This window comes from Zingiber officinale, chromosome 7A (assembly GCF_018446385.1).
Source record: "Zingiber officinale cultivar Zhangliang chromosome 7A, Zo_v1.1, whole genome shotgun sequence".
NCBI lineage: Eukaryota > Viridiplantae > Streptophyta > Magnoliopsida > Zingiberales > Zingiberaceae > Zingiber > Zingiber officinale.
Genome location: NC_055998.1, coordinates 118,128,058 through 118,150,060, shown reverse-complemented (window position 1 = coordinate 118,150,060; position 22,003 = coordinate 118,128,058). Strand labels below are relative to the sequence as shown.

The following is a 22,003-nucleotide window of genomic DNA, read 5'->3' as shown; positions in this document are numbered from 1 at the left end:
TTGTTAGGAAAGTTTTGTGCTTGTACAAATTTTTGTACAGGGGAAGCAGAACGGAATTTCGAGTAGCGACCAACAATTGGTATCAAAGCTAGTTTTCTGCCTCTGTGTGTTTGATTTTTAGTTAAATTGTGCACTGTTCATACATAAATTTAAGCAGGATAATAGTAGGATGTGCAAATAGATTAACTTTATAGTTGCAGGCATCCTAGTTCCAACTATTATGACCCTATTGTGTTTGTATGTGATTGGACCCTCAGACATGTCGAGAGCATTTTATATGTGTGCATAATTGTAATTATTAAATATAGCATGAGGTGTATTAGTTTTAGAATTTTACATTTTTGTTTAATCTAGATTACATGTACATTCCTTCATGGAATATAGGATCGATAAATGTAAAATTTTATTTTGTTGCGGATCGTATCCTTGCGAGGCGTGGTGCTATTTGAGGACTGGAGGCGTAGCAGAAAAGGAAGCAAGAAGGACGCAACGACATAAACCCTAGGGTTGGCGGCTAGGGTTAGCGGCATACGAAGGACAACTATGGATGAGGCCATAATAGTTGGAAAATTAGTTTTCATATTTATTGTCTTTTATGCTGTGATGTGTGTGATGTGTTTGTGTGCTTGTGTGCATTTCTAAATAACTAAGTGGGAGAGAAATTATTTAAATTCCACCGTCTCCATTACTGGTTTGTAAGTGATGCATTCAAACTTGCGTGTTGGCTCTGAGTGCCTTCCTCTACAACGGATGAGTTTGTTTGTGGATCACTAGATCAAACTTCCTTTATGGATATGATTATAGGAAGTTATTTAGGTGCATGTGATCTTCTCCAACTGAAGGGGCACAATCCTATTTAATGGACTAAGTATCAAGTAATGGTATACACTTAGGTGCATTTAATAGTATTCTCCCCAGCGGAGTCATTGCTATTATTTGTGTGACCGAAGAAAAATCAACTATTAATTTTATTCATCATAAAGTTAGGATAACAAGATAAAAAAATTAATGGGTAAAACTTCCTCTTACAAATGTTTGAATTTGTATATGTCCACACTAAGGTGACATACAAAATTCACGGTGTTTTGAGGTGTTGGTGAATTTAAATGATATTGTTTGAGGAATCAATATTATTTTAAATTCTAAAGTATTGACCAAATATTTTATGTTTCTTAGGATTTCAAATGGCTTTCAATCCACTTGTTGTGATATTGAAAGAAAACAAACTTACTGGTCCCAATTACATTGATTGGAAACAAAACTTGGACTGCCCTCGCAAAAGCAAGAACAATAAAGGTGTATCTTATTCATTAGTTGTTGAAACATATTTAGCGGTGTTATCTACCGGTACCTGGTGTGTAGATACGGGAGTCACTGATCATGTCTGCAATTCATTGCAGGGGTTCCAGGAAACCCGACAACTATATGAAGGGAAAAATCACTGTCTACATGGGCACTGCTACAAAAGTAGCAGCTGTTGGAGTGGGAGATGTTTATTTATCCTTTGATAGGAATACAACATTGATTTTGAGAAATTGTCTTTATATACCAAGTTTTAGAAAGAACTTGATTTCAGTTTCTAAACTATTTATGGATGGATATTCTATTTCTTTTAATGACAAAGTGGTTGTCAAGAAAAATAGGGAGATTATCTGTTCTGATACGTTGGTTGACAATTTGTATACTCTTAATCCAATAACTCTCACAACAAATGGAAATTAATAACACATCTTCTAATTCAAATAAGAGAAAGCAGCCTTCGGAAATGAACCAAACATATCTTCGGCAGCTAAGGCTAGGTCATATTAACTTGAGTAGGATTCAAAGGTTAATAGCCGATGGACTTTTGGATTCATTGGTGGTGGAAAACTTTCCAACCTGCGAGTCTTGCTTGGAAGGAAAAAATGACCAAGAGACCTTTTAAGACTAAGGGGTATAGAGCCAAAGATGTGTTGGAATTGGTTCATTCTGATTTGTGTGGACCTATGACTATCCAGGCAAAAGGTGGTTTCGAATATTTTGTCTCTTTTATAGCCGACTATTTAAGATACGGGTACATTTACTTGATGTGCCGCAAGTCTAAGTGCTTTGATCAGTTCAAAGAGTACAAGGATGATGTGGAGAAACGTTATGGTAAAAATATCAAGACACTATGATCTGATCGTGGTACCGAGTACCTCTTAGGAGAGTTTAGGAGTTACTTATCAGATGCCAGGATTCAATCCCAACTGTCTGCACCTGGTACACCCCAACAGAATGGTGTGGCAGAACGAAGAAATAGGACTCTTATGGAAATGGTTAGATCAATGATGAGTTATTCAGAATTACCAAATTTATTTTGGGGATATGCACTAGAAACGGCAGTGTACACTCTGAACATGGTACCTTCTAAGTCAGTACCTGTTAGAGTGTATACTAAAAGCCTAGCTTTTGTAAATATTTTATTTAGAAATAAAGAATCACATTGGTCAAATGTCTGCATTTATATGCTAAGTGTAGTTGTTCAATTAATTTATATTATAGATAACATGGTGTGTGATGTCACACATAGAAGATCATGTTATCAGTTCCTTATAAATTATAAACAGTAGCTCATGACTAAGATGGAAAGGAGCAAACCATTGGAATAGTCGTAGTGTAATTTGGTATTAGTTTATCTTAACTATAAAATTACACTAGTACACTCTGAGTGTATTGAGCAGGACCATTTAAGGTAAGTTCCTTTTATACTGACTGAATAAAAGAACAAGACATTTGTTATTATGGAAGTATGTGCTCTTAATTCTGATATAATAACAAACACATATATCTAGTATTTATTTCTTTGACTTATCAATGGGTGAGATTTAGTTTGATAAATCAAGAGGTCCGATAAATTGGGAAATGATATTATTTATAGTGTGTGTTGTTGATTATAGAAGGAAACTATGTTCTAGTAATCTAGGTTGATAATGACCCCAAGAGGAACTCATAAGAATTGTCATGTAAACCCTGCAGGTGGACTTAGTCTGACATGACGATAAAGTTGAGTGGTACTACTCTTGGAGCTAGATATTAATTAAGTGAGTTGTCAGTAACTCATTTAATTAGTGGACATTCGATATCTTAAACACAGGGAGATTAACACACTCATGATAAGAAGGAGCCCAAAATGTAATTTGGGATTGATGTGGTAGTTCAATAATAATTCTTTAGTGGTATGAATTATTATTGATGAAATTAAGTTGGGTGTTCGGGGCGAACACGGGAAGCTTATTTTCATCGGGAGACCAAAATCAATTCCTCCTCTCGGTTCTTATCATAGCCTCTTATTTATAAAGTATTATATCCACCCATACCCACCTTCTTACCCACCTTAAGGTGGTCGACCAAGCCTAGTTTGGAGCCCAAGCTAGGGCCGGCCAAACCAAGATGAGTTGGTTTCATTAGGTGGTCGGCTATAATAAATTAAAAGGTTTTTATTTTTTAAAATCTTTCTTATGTGGAAGTCATGGTTTTAAAAGAGAGTTTAAAATTTAAATCTTTCCTTTTATAGTTTTCTACAAAAGATTAAGTGAAAGGTTTGATATCTTTCCTTATTTGTAATTAAAAGGAAGATTTTAATTTTTTATAAAACTTTCCTTTTTTGCAACCATCCTCATGATTTAAAAGAGAGTTTTAAAATTAAATCTTTCCTTTTATAGTTTTACAAAAGATTAAGAAACGATTTGATATCTTTCCTTATTTGTAGATTGAAAGGAAGATTTTAATTTTAGAGAAAACTTTCCTTTTTGTAAATCATTCACATGTTTTAATAGAGAGATTTTAATTTATAAAAGTTTCCTTTTCTGACCAACCATGAAGGGAATTTTAAGAGAGAAATTTTTATTTTAAAAATTTTCAGAAACAAATTAGAAAGTTTTAATTTTGTGTTTAAAACTTTCCTTGTTTGGAGGGATTAAGGTGGTCGGCCATATAAAGTATGAAAGGGAAATTTTATTAATTTTTCCTTTCATTGGAAAAGAGAATAAGGAAGTTTTAATAAAACTTTCCTTATTTGCCAAGACCAAGGAATATAAAAGAGAGGATAGAGGTGCCTCACCTCACAACAATATCTCTTCTATTATTTCTCTCTTCCTTGGTTGGTGGCCGACCCCTTTCTTCTTCTCCCTCTCCTATTCTTCTTCCTTGGCCGGTGACATCTTCATCTCAAGGAGTTTGGTTGGTGGCCGGATCTTGCTAAAGGAAGAAGGAGAGAGAGGAGGTCTTGTTTCTTAGCATCCCTTGGAGCTTGGTGGTGGCCGAACCTCATCTTCTCTTGGAGTTCTTATGGTGGCTGAAACTTGCTTGAAGAAGAAGGAAGCTTGGGTGATTCTCATCTCGGTAGATCGTCGCCCACACGACGTCCGAGATAAGAAGAGGAATACGATAGAAGATCAAGAGGTTTTTGCTTACAAAGAAAAGTATAACTAGTAATTCTATTCCGCATCATACTAGTTTTCTTTGTATAGATTTTGAAATACTAAACACAAGAGGCTAGTAATTCTAGGTTTTGAATTTGTAATTCGAGTTTGTGTTCTTTTTTATTCGATTTTGTTATTCGATTGTTCCTTTTGGTTAAACCTAGGGTTACTATAAGGAAATTAAATATTAAATTTCATTGAAAGACTTTGTCTAAGTGGTGGATGCTCCCATACCCAAGAAGGCCTAGTGCCTCGCCATGTTTAACCTGGAAGCCAATCTCTAAAATTAATATTTAATTGAATTTGTAACATGGGTGGATTTGGATCAATAATGTTAAGTATCATTTGCGATCCAAGTCTAAATCTCTAAGAACATATAAGTTAAATTTGGAATCAATAATGTTAAGTTCTGTTTGCAATTCCTAATTTAATTTCTAAAGAACACAATAGGTTGTTAGGAATGGTTCAGGACTTGTACAAAATTTTTGTACAGGAGAACCGGTACGATATTTCGAGTATCAACCAATAATCCTCTACTCCCATAGAATTGTGAAATGGGTGTAAGCCTAGTCTGAAGCATATTCGGATTTGGGGTAGTCCAGCACATATGCTGAAGGGAGACACTGATAAGTTGGAATCATGTACAGAAGTTCGCTTGTTTGTGGGTTATCCTAAAGGAACGAAAGGTGGTTTATTTTATAGTCCTAAAGATCAGAAGGTCATTGTTAGCTCCAATGTCCGATTTTTAGAAGAGGACTATGTAATGAACCACAAGCCCATGAGTAAAATTATTCTTGAAGAAATAAGAGAAGACACGTCTATTTTAGTACCAACGATACAAGATGAGATACCACAAGAAACTGCAACATATGTCATAAATGATGCACAATTATAAGTAGTGTGACGTCGTAGTGGGAGGGTTGTTCGACAACCTGATAGATTCATATTTTTGGGAGAGTCTTCAGACTTGATCCCTGGTAAACATGAACCTGATCTCTACACATATGATGAAACACTTCAAGATAAAGATGCAGCATCTTGGCAAAGTGCAATGAACTCTGAAATAGAATCTATGTATTCTAATCAGGTCTGGGAGCTTGTAGAACCACCAAATGGTGTAAAAGCCATTGGGTGTAAATGGGTCTACAAAAGAAAAAGAGGGACAGACGGGAAGGTGGAAACCTTCAAAGTAAGACTTGTTGCAAAAGGGTATACTCAGAAAGAGAGAATCGATTTTGAGGAAACCTTTTCGCCGGTAGGTATGCTTAAGTCTATCCAAATTATTTTATCTATTGTTGCTCATATGGATTATGAGATTTGGCAAATAGATGTCAAGACAGCTTTCCTTAATGGAAGTCTTGAAAAAAACATCCATATGAAGCAACCAAAGGGATTCATTGCGAAGGGCAAAGAGCATCTTGTATGTAAGCTCAATCGGTCTATTTATGGACTGAAGCAAGCTTTGAGATCTTGGAACATCTGGTTTAATGAAGTAATCCAGTCTTATGGATTCATTCAGTGTTCGGATGAGTCTTGTGTATACAAGAAGAGTGACGGAAACGTGGTGGTATTTCTTGTACTATACGTAGATGACATTTTGCTCATTGGCAACAATGTCAAAGTGTTGTCAGACGTAAGGGTATGGTTGTCCAAGCAGTTTGATATGAAGGACTTGGAAGAATGTAGACATATTCTTGGGATCAAAGTGATAAGGGATCGTAGGAAAAGGATGTTGTGCCTATCCCAAGCTTCATACATCGATAATATCCTAGCTCGTATTAGCATTCAAAACTCCAAGAAAGGTTTTCTACCTTTTCGGCATGGAGTACCTTTATCTAAAGAGATGTGACCTAAAACATCAAAGGAGATAGAGGGCATGAAGGTAGTTTCTTATGCTTCGGCTGTAGGAAGCCTAATGTATGCAATGCTATGTACGAGACCGGATATCTGTTTTACCGTGGGCATGATTAGTAGATATCAAAGTAATCCAAGATAGGGAAATTGGACTGCCGTAAAGCATATAAGGACTAGAGATTATATGTTATTTTATCAGGCTGATGATTTGCTCCCTATGGGTTACACAGATTCTGACTTCCAATCAGATAGGAACAATAGTAAGTCGACCTCTGGGTATGTGTTTACTTTGGGAGGTGGAGCCATAGCATGGAGGAGTGTTAAGTAGAAATGCATTTCGGACTCTACCATGAAAGCTGAGTATGTGACAGCCTCTGAGGCAGCCAAAGAAGTTGTATGGCTTAGAAACTTCTAGATGGACTTAGATGTGATTCCTGGTTTGCCCAAAATTATCATAATTTATTGTGATAATAGTGGTGCAGTAGCAAACTCGAAGGAACCACGAGCCCATAAGGCAAGTAAACTCATTGAGTGCAAGTACGACCTAATACGAGACATTGTAAAATGAGAAGTTATTGTCGCCAAGATTACATCAGCAGATAACCTGGATCCTTTCACTTAGGCCCTTCAGGCGAGAGCTTTTGATGGCCATGTTGAGGGGATGAGAATCAGATGTATAGCAGCATATATGGCATCATATATGGCAGCATAGTCTTTTAATATAAGTGGGAGATTGTTGGGATGTATGCTAAAAACCTAGCTTTTTGTATAAACATTTATTTTGAAATAACAATCACATTGGTCAAATGTCTGCATTTATGTTAAATGTAGTTGTCTAATTAATTTATATTATAGATAATATGGTGTGTGGTGTCACACAAAAGGTCATGTTATCAGTTCCTTATAAATTATAAATAGTAGCTCACAACCAAGATGGATTGGGATAAACCATTGGAATAGTTGTAGTGTAATTTGGTATTAGATTATCTTCACGATAAAATTACACTAGTACATTATGTGTGTATTAAGCAGGACCATTTGAGGTTGTTTCTTTTTATACTGACTGCATAAAAGAACAAAACCTCTGTTATTACGGATGTGTGTACTCTTAATCCCGATATAATAACAAGAACATATACTTAGTATTTATTTCTTTAATTTATCAATAGGTGAGATTTATTTTGTTAAATCAATAAATCCGATAAGTTGGAAAATAATATTATTTATATGGTGTGTTGTTGATTATAGAAGGAAATTGTGTCCTAGTAATCTAGGTTGATGATGTCTCCTTGAGGAGCTCATAAGGATTGTCATGTAAACCTTGCAGGTGGACTTAGTTCCGACATGACAATGAAGTTGAGTGGTACAACTCTTGGAGCTAGATATTAATTAAGTGAGTTATCAATAACTCACTTAATTAGTGGACATTCGATATCTTAAACACATGGAGATTAATGCACTCACGATAAGAAGGAGTCCATAATGTAATATGAGATTGGTGCGGTAGTTCAATAATAACTCTTTAGTGGTATGCGTTATTATTGATAAACTTGAGTTGGGTGTTCGGGTTGAACACAAAAAGCTCAAGCTCATCTGGAGGTCAAAATCAATTCCTTCTCTCGGTCTCTGTTGTAGCCTCTATAAAATCTTGAATCCACCAAGTCCACTTCTTACCTAATGGGCCGACCACTTCCTTGCTTGGTGTAAGGGGTCGGCCAAGCATTTGCTTGGAGCCTAAGAGATGGCCGGTCAAGCCTTGCTTGGTGCCCAAGCAAGGGGCCGACCATAAGGAATTAAAAGGGGAGATTTTATTTTTGTTAAAATCTTTCCTTTTATAGTCATACATGAAGGGATTTAAAAGAGAAATTTTAATTTTAAATTCTTTCCTTTTATAGCTATTCACAAAGGGATTTAAAAGAGAGATTTTAATTTTAAAGTTTTTGTTTTTTGTTGCCCAAGTTATGGCCGACCATTGGATTAAAAGGAAGTTTTAATTTTGTTTAAAACTTTCCTTTTTAGCATCCACTAAAGGAATAAAAGAAAGATTTTATTTTTTGTTAAAATCTTTTCTTTTATAACCATCCACATAGTTTTAAAAGAGAGTTTTAAATTTTAAAATCTTTCCTTTTATAGCTATCTACAAAAGTTAAAAGAGATATTTTAATTTTGTTAAAATCTTTCCTTTTTGTAGTTATATATAATGTTTAAAAGAGAAATTTTAATTTTGATAAAACTTTCCTTTTTTGTAACCATGATTTAAAAGAATAGTTTTAATTATAATCTTTCCTTTTTTTTTTAGTCATCTACAATGTTTAAAAGAGAGAGATTAATTTTTAAACTTTCCTTTTGTAGCCATCACAATAGGAAATTTAAAAGAGAGAGATTTTAATTGTTATTAAAAAAATTTTTTTTTGCCATGACCAAGGATTATAAAAGAGAGGTAGAGGGTGCCTTATGGGATATACACATCTCTTAATTCTCTTGCTCCATAAGGGGCGGCTCTTCCTCTTCCTATTCTATTCCTTGGTGGTCGACACTCTCTCTTTTTCCCTTCCTTTTCTTTTTTGCTTCCTTAGGGCCGGCGGCACAACAAGTGGCATCTTCTTGTGGCCGGTTGCTAGGAGAGGAAGAAGAAGAGAAAGGAAGTTTCCTATTTTGGCTTCCCTTGGTGGCCGAATTTCTTGGAGGAGAAGAAGTTGATTGGGTGGATTTCATCTTGGTAGATCATCGCCACACGACATCCAAGAGGAGGAGAGGAATACAACAGAAGATCAAGAGATCTTTAGCTACAAAGAAAAGTATAACTAATTAATTGTTTCCACTTCAAATTAATTAGTTTGAGTTCTTTGTATGGATCCTGAAATACCAACACAAGAGGCTAGCGATTTCGTATTTCATTTTTATGTTTTGATTTAGTGTTTTGATCTTGTGCTTCTATTGAAGTCTCTGTAGTTAAACCTAGGATTACTGTAAGAAGTTTAAATATCCAATTTCTTTGAAAGGCTTTGTCTAAGAAGTGGTGGATGATCTCATACCCAAAAAGGTCGAGTGTCTCGTCATGTTTAACCTGGAAGTCAATCCTTGAAATAGATTTTAATCAACTTCTGTAACATGGGATGAACTTGGATTAATAATGTTAAGTATCGTTTGCAATCTAAGTTTTAACTACTGAAGAACACATGAGTTGAAGTTGAAGTAAAAATGTTAAGTTCCGTTTCCTTTCAAGTTTAATTCATGAGGAACATATAGGTTGTTAGGAAAGTTTTGTGCTTGTACAAATTTTTGTACAGGGGAAGCAGAACAAAATTTCGAATAGCGACCAACAACCAACACTTTCTACCACATTACTTACCCCAAGACCAAGTCTTGATATCTATTTAGCCTTTTTGACGGATATAGTACCGCTCGTCCCCCATTGTTTAATAAAGATGACTTCTCATACTGGAGAAGTGGATGGATGTATACCTCAAGACCGACATCAACCAATGGTTCATATTCGGCGAGGATACAAGGCGCCAATGAAGGAAGTTATAAAAATACCCCTCGACTCGAAAAATTGGAATCTTGAGATGAAAAAGGATATGTAAATTGAGTTCAAAGTCGTTAACACCCTTCAGTGTGGACTCACAAAAGAAGATCTGAACTACGTTGGCCCACACAAGAACATAAAGGAATTGTGAAACAAACTCATCAAATTGCACGAAATAACAACTAATGCCAACATAACCAAACATGACCTCTTATTAAATAAATTGTTTAATATTAAAATACAGGAAGGCGAGACGGCTAACCAACTATACGCAGGGATCAAAGACATCCTTAATGGACTCCACACAATCGGCCACCAGATGGAGAATCGAGACGTTATAAGGTATGCCCTAAACTCGTTTCCTTTGAATACATTATGGGCATCTATCGTGGATGCCTATAAAATTTTCAAGAACCTTTCAAAATTAAAATTAGATGAGTTGTTTTGTAAATTAGAACTACACGAGCAAACTAACTGCAAACCAACCGAGAAAGGTATTGCTCTTCTTGCAGATTCATAGGTCCATAACCAAACCTAAATTAGAAGTTGGATTTGACTCAAATTCAGATACTGAAGAACACCAAGTAAACTTGGTAAGAAAAATGTTCATTAGGAAAAAGAAGGATTTCTCTAAGAAGGATCTACAAAAGATAAAGTCCAACTCCAATAGCAACAAAGCAAACATTACATGTTACGGGTGCAACAAGAAAGGACACTACAAGTACAAGTGTCCAAAGATGAAAGAGAACAAACATAAGACAACCAAAAGAAAGAAGGCATTGAAGACAACTTGGGATGAATCCTCCTCTAAAGAATCGGACACTGAAGAACCAAATTAGTAGAATTATTGTTCACAATCACCGTTCATAAGTACTGTCACTTTTTACTATTCATAATTATTGTTCATGAAATATTCACTTTTACAAACCAACATAAAAATATTTGTATATTTTTCTATAAAATTTCTATGGCAACTTAATAAAGGCTCTATTTTCATCTCTTTATCTTAGAAAATTAGAAATTATCTCGTGGTTTAAGCTTATAAAACCTGTGCTGACTAAGTTGGGCAACAAAAGCTACTGGAAACTCGTTATAAGACCCATAAAAGTCTGGGTAAAACTTGAACAATTAGACATAACTAACAAATGAAGTAAAAATGAGGAAAATATTCTAGATTTAGCAATCGTTGTTTAAGATTACTTCGCACCGGTGCTTGATAGATACTCAAGGCGATCCAGGTGCCTAGAGCATTTTTTTCTAGTTGACGTAGAGTTTTTTTTTAATCAACATTTCTTTAAATCTTAAACCCTAAATATATTTAATATACCCTATGAATATCTAAAATTTTTTAGTGTTAATTTTTTTAAAACTTAAATACTATAACTCAGCCCCTAAACCCTAGAGGTAAATTAAATTGGCTTAACCCTACTATTAGACTCCTATATACCTCGTGAGCATCTAAAATTTTTTAATGTCAATTTTTTTTTTGTGCTTAAACACTATAATCCAACCCTTAAGCTCTAAAGGTAAAATCTAATTGGCTTAATCCCGGAGGTTAAAAAAATAAAATTTTAAAAAAACTACTGATCGAATGCTGAATTAAATCCAGGGCCTAGAAATACCCTGCACAACTTATCTTGCACAACTGTGGGCGACATCCAATGTGGATGGTATGATGCAGTCTTTACTTATTTTTTTTATTTCCCTCTCTCATATAAATGTAATTTTATTCTCTCTCCTACATGTAAGTCTCTCTCATATATGCAAGGTGGTGCTGGTCTTTAAAACCAACACCAACTCTATTTTGAAACCAGCACCAGTCAACACCACATTGATGTTGGTCTTTAAAGACCAATACCAGCCCCCAGGGCGTAGCGCAGACGGTGGGCGCATGGTATCTCTGGCGTAATGGCCAGGGGTCGATTATCAGGAACTGACGACTTGGGGTTTACCCCGCCATGCGCCTATGGCCTGTGTACCTGCATAAACCTCCCTCCATATCCGTGGGGCCGGCACTAGGGGGGCCGCTAAGGTAGCGGATCTACTTTTTTTTAAAGACCAATACCAACTCTTCTTTGAAACCAGCACCATGTTAGTGTTGATCTTTAAAGACCAACACTATGTTGGTGTTGATTTTTAAAGACTAACACCAAAGTTGGTTTCAAACCAGCATCGCGTTGGTATTGGTCTTTCAAGACCAGCACCGCGTTGGTATTAGTCTTGAAATATTAGCACCAACACCTTGGTGTTGGTCTTCAAGACCAGCACCAGTTGGTCTTCAAGATCAGCACCAGCGCTAATTTGAAACTAACACTAGTTTGTGTTGATCTTTAAAGACCAATACCAACGTGGTACTGGTTGTTGCTGATTTTAAACCAACATTGGTGCTAGTCTTAAGACCAGCACCAATGTAATGTTGATTAGAACTAGTTCGAAACCAATATTGGTGCTGGTCTTTAAAGATCATCACCAACATAGTGCTTACTAATTCTGATTTTAAAATAATGTTGATGTTAATTTTTAAAGACCAACATCAGTTTAGATATATAGGAGAAAGACTTACATGTCGGAGGGAAAGAGAATTATATACAAATGGTAGAAGACAGGGCCGGCTTTAGGCATAGGCTACTAAGGCCTATGTTTAGGGCTTAAATTTTATTGGGGCCCATTTTTAATATATATATATATATAGAGAGACAGAGAATAGAAAAATATATTAAAAGATTTGTAACATGATCTCATTGTATTTCAAAAAGATATCTTTGGATTGCCATCCTGCATGATCTTATTGGATTTATCAAAATCCTATCTTTCTTTTGTATCCTTCTTATTTATAGAAACCCTTTTAATCAGATTTCTCTTGTTACTTTCCTCTCTTCTCTTTTGACCCTTTTCCAACTTGAAGCCAATTTGAAGAAGTGACAAGGGGGTGAAACTGTGATGCACAGTAACTACTTTTTCGTAAAAAATATCTTCTCTTGAAATTTTTTTTTAAAGAAAAGTTGTTGTTTTATTTCATTACCTTAAATCTTAAGCACAACAACTCGTTGTTTTTCCCGTGTATGATTAAATTTGGTATTCTATAATGATTTTTTTTTATCAAATTGATGACTCAATCAACACATTACGCTCTTTTTGTTAGAAGGGAGACATTCGTTAATTATTGCTGAATAAAGAAATCAAAGAATGTAAAGATTTAGTGGGAAGATTTCCTTTTACGGAGAATGCAAGATTACTAAAAAAAAAAAAAATTGAATAAGATGGTGATTTAGGAAAGAGAAGGGAAAAAATAATAATTATTAATATTTTTTAAAAATAGATTTAACTTTGAAATGTATTGAGAGGTTTTTTATTATAGAATGATTGTATATTGATTATTATTTGTTTCCTTTGTTTATAAAATTTTATTTAAAAGAATGTTTATTATATTTATACTGGTAAGAGTCGAATTTGAAGTATAATTATATTAAAATTGTAAGCTATAAATCAAATTTTTATTCCTTTAATTTTAAATATTTTTATTTTGATATATTATTATTATTATTATTTAAATATAATATATTTTTTAAAAAATTTATTATTATTCGTCTCAAGTCCAAAGAAAAAAAGATATATTTTTTTAAAAATAATATCAATCTCCTAATTTTTTTAAACCTTAAAGTATTGAAGGTAGTAGGAGAAAATAATAAAACTAAGTAAAGACAATGGGCAGAGAATTCACGATAATATAGTTCATGATTGTGTTGAATAAGTCCTCTCGGATGGGTCTACTGGCTAGCGCATGAAATGTTGCCACAATGAGATCTAGGGTTCGAATCTCGGTAAAACCAAGGTAAATACCTCCCTTATGTGCTAGTCACTATTCACCTTGGGATGGACTGACAGGAGCGCTTACATTCATAACTGCAACAACAAGTGAAATAAAATATTTGGACAAATCAAGCCTTTAAATTTATTTTTCTTAAAGTATTTTGAATTTTTAAATAGATAAATGTGTTATCCATAAAATATTTCAATAGACTAACAAACAGATTTAACACCTAAGACCCCAATAAGATTTGCTTTGCTGGGTAAAAGAGAATATAAATGATTTGTTCCAATAAATTATTAAATAAGTAAAATTCTGTTAATTAGGATTCTGTTAATTAAAATTATTTTTTATTGACGAGGCAACATACCATAACTATAAATAATACAGCCTTTAGCCAACAAACCCCAATTTAGAGTTTTGACAAAGCAAAAATCGTCGCCTCTTCTCTCTCCAATATGGATGATGATGCTCATGATTGGTCGTTGCTTCCTCTTGATCTTCTCAGACTTCTCGGAGAGAAGTTAGAACTCCCACATCGTATTGTTTTTCGTACCGTGTGTAAGTCTTGGTGCTCGGCTCTCCCTTCTGTTAGTGTTCCATACCCTTGGCTTCTTCTTCCCGCACAACAAATTGATGACTCGTGTACCTTTTTACCTTTGCCTTCAGATAATGAGCATCATTCCTACTTCAAGTTTTCTCCGGTGCCTCCACTCTACGGCATGTGTTATGCTGGATCTAATGGTGGTTGGGTTGCCATTGTTGATTTAGCTTTTCACGTTAGCCTTTTGAATCCCCTTACCAGCGCTCAAATCGATCTCCCTTCTTTGCTTCACCTTTTCCCTGGTGAATCTCTACCTAATTGTGGCGGTTACAGATTCTATAAGACAGATGGAAATTCTTACTTCAATGACTTCGAAACTTGTCGTGACTACCACCTAAAGAAAGTCATCTTCTCCTCCAATCCAACTCCCAATAATTATATGGCCATGGTTATTTGTAATGGATTTCCGAGTGCCTACACTAAAGCAGGCATATCCAAGTGGATAAGTCTAGACTTTTCTATGCGTGACCTTATTTATTATAATGGATTATTTTATGCTCTAATGGGTCCTTCATATATTATCGCGATTGACCTAAGTGGAGATGATCCAATCAAGAGAGTTTTCATTGATGATGACATTGAATTCTTCGACTCCTTACCAATCTGTGAATATCATTATCATTACTTGGCATTCTCAAGCACTGGCGAACTATTCCTAATTTTGAGACGTGCAGAATATGTTTATCTAGATCCTGATGATGATGATGATGATGATCCAATAAAGCATGAGACCATAGGATTTATGGTTTTCAAGTATAATTGTGATAGTAGTTATTATTGGGATGAAGTTAGATGTTTGGGAAACAAGTCTATTTTTGTAGGCATGAATAATGCTTATTTATTATCGATCGAAGATTTTGCTGGACTCGAAGCAAATTGTATCTACTTCACTGACACTTGGGAGGGATCAAGATGCAATGCAGATAAAGGAAGATCAAATTTAGATATTGGCATCTTCAATTTGGAACCAAAAAAGTTTCAGCGTTATTGCTTGCCATATGAAATTACTTTACCTCCGCCAATTTGGTTCATTCCATCCATGTAACGTTATGAATGATGATCGAGATAAATGGATTAATTATTCATATTATTTAGTGTAATCTTGCTTTCGTTTTTTTATCAATAAAAATATCATAATTTAAAAGTTTAATTTATTTTTTTCTTTATGGATAAGGAAATGCCTTTCCTGTTACAATTATATGAATACTATTTTTTCTTTATTTTTTTCTTTAGGTCGAGTCAAGCGGCCAAAGACTACTAGCAATGGGTGGACAGCCCTTGCTTGGCACCATATAGTCCATCCCCTGTCAACAACTTTCGATCGTCTGACTCGACCCAAAACTATAAACAAGGTAGAAAGATGAACTCAGAAAAAATTGCAGCCACTTCTGATCGAATTCCGGCCATAATCTAACATACAAATTACGAAAGGGATCTAGCAATTCAAATCTTACATAATATTACTATATATACTTTGTTGTATCTCTACAAAATCCGTCTGTTTTGCAATTCAATTAATCGCTAATGGGCCACAGGCCCAAAAGGACAAAATCCAAGTTCAATAAATAATTAATCAATTAATAATTATCCGTTAAATTCAAAAGAATGATAATTGTGTTCCTCTCATTTTTATTGTGAGCCGGTCATGAAAGTTGTCCTTCTTCATTCCAAAAGTATTTGAATCACTCTTATAAATACATTCTCGTATTGAAATGATTATACAAATTCAAGAATGAAGACAAAAAATCCTCCACCCCTCTATGATGATTATGGAAGAATTCTATGCTTGCCTTGTTTGAAAGAGAGTTCTTCCACAAAAATATATTTTTCAAAAAAAAATCTCAAATTGCATAATGGAGATTGTCATGATAGGCGAAATGCCTTTAAGTGTGGAAAATGCAGCAATGTCTTTGAAACCGAAGCCGAACGTGACATTCACCTAGCAGAAGAACACTAAAAGGTACATTCTATATTAGTTTTTCTAAGTTTCAATTAATAGTTATTCATTTATTATTTAATTAATTAATTTTTAAAAATTTTATTATAGGAATGCAATGGAGAATGATCTTCAATTTACTTGAAAGTTTTCATTTAGATGGCCTATGAAGTACCTATCAATATTTTTATTTTGAGTCGTGTGTTAAGTAGATGTTAAAAATTATATATTTTACTTAAGTGTTGGTTAAGTGTAAGCGTCTTCTATTTAAGTGAGAACCATCTGGTGAAAGTGCACAAAGATGTTACTAATTAAGTTTTTTCTTTACCTTGTGACAATGATGACTGTTTCTACTTAAGTTTTCTCTTAAATCTCTACTCCATGGCATGTGTTATGCTAATTTTATTGTCGGTTGATTGAATCCTTTCATTGGTGCTTAAATCTATGGGTATTTGAACACTTGAAGCGATTGTAAGTCAACATTTTATATCACCAGTAACTTACAATACAAAGACCAGGGAAAGTATAATTCGTCAAAATTAATCCCAACGCATAAAATGAGAGTTTACATTGACTACACTAAAATGTAAACTAACCAGCACATTTGTTCAGACCATATCCAAGAGATTCATTTTGAGTGAGGCAACATAAGATGGAGCAAAAAGTTAGCTAAATTGCCTAAGAGTAATAATAGACATATATCAAAAGACAGTTAAAACATCATACAAAAATCTCATATTTTAACAAATTAGACAATAATCACCAAATATGAGATTCGCAAATGATACAATAAGTTGAAGGGGAAAAGGTGAGAGCAAAGTACCAGATTCACAATGAAGTCTAGTCACAACCAGCAGGTAGCATGCACTCATCACCATTGATCTCCAAGCATGCTGTGGAAGGAATAATTGCAAGAGCATCCACGGGAGACACTAACAGAACAAAGATGGAAGTGTAAGAAATAATTAACTAGAAGAGAAGTAAATAAGTAGTAAAATGTGTCCTACCTTCTGTTTCATTTCCTATCCAATCTCGTGAACATATCAAGCATTCTATAATCGCTGGATCTGTTGAACTTAAATACTGATTTAGAGTTCTTGCTTCACTATCTAATGAAACGACTGAAATAGGAATGCCCATAATATCACGGGCCATCATAGAAAGCACAGGATATTTAGCAGCATTATATTTCCACCATGCCAGGATATCAAAATTGTCTTCAGAACCTTTTGAGGGATGCACAGCCTCTTCCAAGTACATATCCAAATCTGATCTTGCTGGATGACCGGAGGATGTCTCTTTAAGATACCGATCCAATCCACGCTGTGTATCAGACAATGTGATGCGAGAAGTCTTGCAGTCTCCACCATGTACATATTCACTCCCACTGTAGCCATTAGTGTTCCCAGCATAAAAGGTTTGAAGTTTTGAAGAATTAGCAGTGGCCTACATACTCGTTATATAGACTTATAAAGCTGTCACGAACATTGTCAATCCTTGTCTTAGCTTCAAATCCCCAGTGGGACGGGGATTGGGATATCTTCCTTGATGAGGACCAGGAAGCAGCTAACGAGGCCATGGACAAGGAGCTCACAGGCCGTGGCAAATGAGATCGAGATGCTCCTTGTGAGGTACATATTTGAAGCTTCAATCCTATATTTATGGTTCCTAATATGATGATCTTGCTTGTTTCTGAGCACGACTGCGTTACTTTAGCTAAGTGTGAATTGCTGCTTGTTAGAATAAAATGATGCTTGGGAAACTGCTGCTAGGAAGTGAAGAAAAACAGTGTCGAAAAAAATTGTATGGACTTTGGTGTGTCGTGTGTTTTTACAAATTACCAGTTTCTTTTCCTAGAATAATTGTGCAAATCTTTATTGGCAGTGAAGCCTTGGATCTTCACCGATGCATGCAATAACGTAGGATTCAAACGCTTGAAATCACTGCATTTGCTTTTCAGAATCTGATTCTGAAATTGACTGCTAGTTCTGTTAGGTGTGTATGACATGGTTAACAAAATCTCTCTTAAGCCTTGTTTTAAGAGTCCAAAACATGGTTATGGAAGGAGAGATTAATGAACTCGAAGATTGTACACATCCTAATAGGTTAATTAGAACAAGTTACACCATAAATTTGATTACAACAAACGCAGAGATATAAGAGTATGAAACCGTCCAAACAAGAAATACAACAAGAGTTGCATAAAACCCCAGGGACTGATAGCAAATACTCATCTCAAACCCAGCAATCAAGTTCTGCATCACCAATAATGCAATGTATTAGCTACAACTATGCAGCCAAGCTGCTAAAAGACAACTAGATTCTCTAGAATAATCTTAAAAGGAATAGTTATGCTTGACTGATATTTAGAGATTTTGATTGTCAACCCAGAGTGTGAAAGAGTAGATGAAGAGTCCACCAAGGGCAAAACCATTAAGCTAATGATTCTTTATGATTCATTCTTGAGTTTGTCTTTGAAGGATCGTCCCTAGCAGACAACTATTTTTTCCAAAGTTAGCACCATACAATTTGTTAAGTACAATCAGTGTCTTATATCTGAAGCACTTATCCTGTATTATCCTTCATACAGTATCTATATGGTTCATAAAAAAATTGTTAATCATTATTAGTATCTCGCCTTGAACTATCTCTTAGGCTAATATGGCCTCTCAGCTTATCTGAAAAGAATAAGAATTTTGACAATTGCAAGCATGCTAATGTATAATATTTTCACAAACTAGGATACCTTGTTTAGTAGCAAGAATAATATTCTGAAGCTAACTTCAATTACTGTACAGAAAATTTGCTTAATTTTAACCAGAAAAGGAAGATAAATCATATTATAACTGATACATAAATTAAACAAGAAGTAGCTTCAAAATGGGTGTCAACACAGAATAGATTTGTTAGTTTTTTCAGCAAGCTTCATTCAGCCGGTGAACTTTAAATGAAACATTTTAATCATCCATCCTACAAGATACCTAAGTCATACATATGTTGATTAACTATTTCTTTTGCTATATTTGGTTGTCTACCCAACTAGTACGAGAACAAAATAACCTTAAGCCACATCATAACTATCATATCTATTTGCTCTCAATTGGAACAAATGTGCTAAAACTTAGTCATAGGTTCTAGTATCCAGACATCCTAAGCTTTCATCTTTGCCCTCACTCATCAGCTAACTTATTTGCTACAAAAATGTAATGCATATACTACTGATGGAGAATGGCTTGAATCAGACCAGAAGCTGATAATTGTGGACACTTGTCAATATTCAGTTCATCCTAGACAAGAGCAAATGGCCGTAGCTGAACAACTTTCTTACCCCAACACAACAAACAGAGATCTACCTGAAAAGTTGACATTCTACTGAGAAGGTAGAAGATCTTCGAACTAAGCATTTACCTCATTTAATCACTAAGAACCTGCAAAGACATCAAGCAAGCCACAACAACTCCGCCATGATGTACGACTAATGACGATGACCGGAGGAGGCAGAGTAAGATACATGTATCAAGTCATTCACTAAGCAGCACACTAATTGACTTAGATGAATTAGCGCAATAAAAGTTAGAACTTCAGCACCTCAGCTGTAGGCAGAGTCTCATCTCTGCCACCACAGCAGCGGTCTCCATGACTCTCATTGAGTTGTTTAGCCATCTCATCTGCATCCGGAAGCAGCACTACTTTCACTTGGACTTCAGCCAAAGCAATCTCATCAACTTGCCTCTCCTCTTCAGCCAAAACAACAATCTTTTCAACTGGCATAGCAGATTCATCAACAGCTTCCTCATGTTCCTCCTGATATTTAGTATCTTCGACAATGGAATCCTTGGATTTAGGAAATGACTCTGTGGTAGAGCTGAATGTCGCTTCCTTCACAACGATAGAAAACTCCTTTTCTTCGTCGTTCTGGGCCAAGACCGCTCCTTCCGTTGAGCCATCAAAGGCAACGAGTTCAGAACCTGAGAACTCTTTGGCAGGTCGAGAACAATGGTCTTCCCGAGGGGACGAAGACGCGGAGGAAGAAGACGCGGTAGATCCGCCATCATGCTCCTTGATCTCCTAAGGTAGAGGCGGCGCCCTGCCGTCGTGATTACCATTATCTGAAGATGCACGGACATAAAAGAGGTTCACATAAGAAAACAACTGTTAGAACGGAGGAGAAAGAAGAAGAATTAACCTTTAGCAAGAAGATCGGCAGTGGCGACGGCCGTCTTCTTACGCTTGGCCGACTTTCTCTTCTTCGGAATGAGGAAGGGAGTTCTGGATGAAGGATTTCGACCAGTACAACCAATCTACTCTTCTTCTTCTTTCTCTTCTTTCTCTTCTTTCTCTTCTTTTCTTCTTCTTCTTCCTCCTCCTCCTCGTCGCTGAATTCAAAAGTTCGACCCTTTATCGAAAACTGCCGGTGAAAATCAAAACTTTAGCCGACAGAAACAATAAAGTGAGGCAGAATAGGAACATGGGGGATCTGGGGAGATTGAAATAGGGAGATTCAGAAGCGATGCGTGGTAGATTTAAGTAGAGGAGGAGGAGGAGGGATGAGGAGGAAGCAGATCGGCAGTAGATGTCCCATTAGAACTGCAACCAGGCCTGGGTCAAGGCCTATGCCTAGGGCCTAATTTTATTGTGCTATTGATTAATTAATTAATTAATTAAGACATTGTAGAAATTAAATTAGTATATTAATATTAATTAATTGTAAATATCTTACTAATTTATTAATAACATCATCAATTAATTCATTATCATTCTACTTCCTATTTATACTTTACCCCTATCCTTATTTTCTCATTAATTTCATTATTAATTTCTTTTCATAATTTTATATTTTATATAAAATTCTATTCTGCCTTAAATATAATTTATTTTTTAATTACTTATTGATCCTGTCCGAGAGTCGAGTCGACAGACGCTAGGGACATGACGTTCCCTGCTGGCTTCACGTAAGTTCCGGGATGACGTGGACCTCCGACGAGAACTTGTAATAAAGCCGACCCGGGAAGGGGTTCCCGACGATGGCCCTCCGACGCTCAAGTCAGGCGTCAGCGAGAAGAAATCGAAGCAGAGTAACGAGACTGTAGCTACAGTAAATGATATTGCATACCTCCGTCGAAGTCTGGGAGTCCTTATATAGGATCCCCGGGAGGTGCGTGCATGCTTCCCGAGGTGTGAACGCTCCTCAAAGCATACCTCGGCATGGACGTGTCAGAAAAGTGTTAGTTAGAGCCCTAGAGCCAATCATTTGATGATTGCTGTATGGACTCGTTGTATCATATTCTTGTATATAAATAAAGACATTTGTTTTTGGTTATTATACTTACTTGTATTGATGTCAAATAACTAAGTATAATAGCGTCCCTGAGTAGAAGGTTCTTACCTATATCAATCGATTGGTTGAATCGATAGTGAGATGATATAGGGAACACTACTCTTAATCATTCCTAGTCAAGTATTAACATTCAGGGACAATGTTAATGCGACGAGACTAGCATGTAGGTCAACTCGATGACTTGATCTCACAAGTCATGGATATGAAGATATCAAGTTGACACATGATATGCATTGGAGAATGTATACTGAATGACCCGCCATGAGAAAGTATCATGGATCGTTATATGAGTGTCATATACTTTCTCATGTGGCTATTAGTATGACTACTAGTCCTTGGACCTGAAGTCACCATGGTTCTCTACATAAGGAGTTACGTACTTTGGCTTCGTCACCCGTAACTGGGTGGACTATAAAGGCGATTACTGGGTATGTAACAAATTATGCGGAGGGATGTGAGTGATGTAGATGAGATCTATCCCTCCTATATGAC

At 35.6% G+C, this 22,003-nt stretch overlaps 1 protein-coding gene and 1 long non-coding RNA gene across 4 annotated transcripts; one reads left to right on the top strand and one right to left on the bottom strand.

Annotated features, from left to right (window-relative positions):
- The first annotated feature begins 14,091 nt into the window (after nucleotides 1-14,091).
- LOC121999651 (putative F-box protein At5g38270) lies at nucleotides 14,092-15,282 on the top strand. The gene has a single exon (XM_042554302.1). The coding sequence runs from the start codon at nucleotides 14,092-14,094 to the stop codon at nucleotides 15,280-15,282; it is 1,191 nt and encodes a 396-aa protein (XP_042410236.1).
- Nucleotides 15,283-16,847: 1,565 nt separating this feature from the next.
- Nucleotides 16,848-20,769, bottom strand: LOC122002190. Of its 3 annotated transcripts, none has more exons than XR_006117601.1 (4): nucleotides 20,360-20,769; nucleotides 18,015-20,282; nucleotides 17,181-17,938; nucleotides 16,848-17,105 (listed from the first exon to the last, which is right to left on the bottom strand). It is a non-coding gene; the product is annotated as an uncharacterized LOC122002190 (long non-coding RNA). The 3 variants fall into 3 exon arrangements; XR_006117602.1 differs by having other exon boundaries at nucleotides 17,181-18,428; nucleotides 19,582-20,282; XR_006117600.1 differs by having other exon boundaries at nucleotides 17,181-20,282.
- Between the last annotated feature and the right edge of the window lie 1,234 nt (nucleotides 20,770-22,003).

Bases quoted from the DNA above. Each gene is read 5' to 3' on its own strand.
- LOC121999651 (XM_042554302.1), top strand. From the start codon at position 14,092: ATGGATGATGATGCTCATGATTGGTCGTTGCTTCCTCTTGATCTTCTC.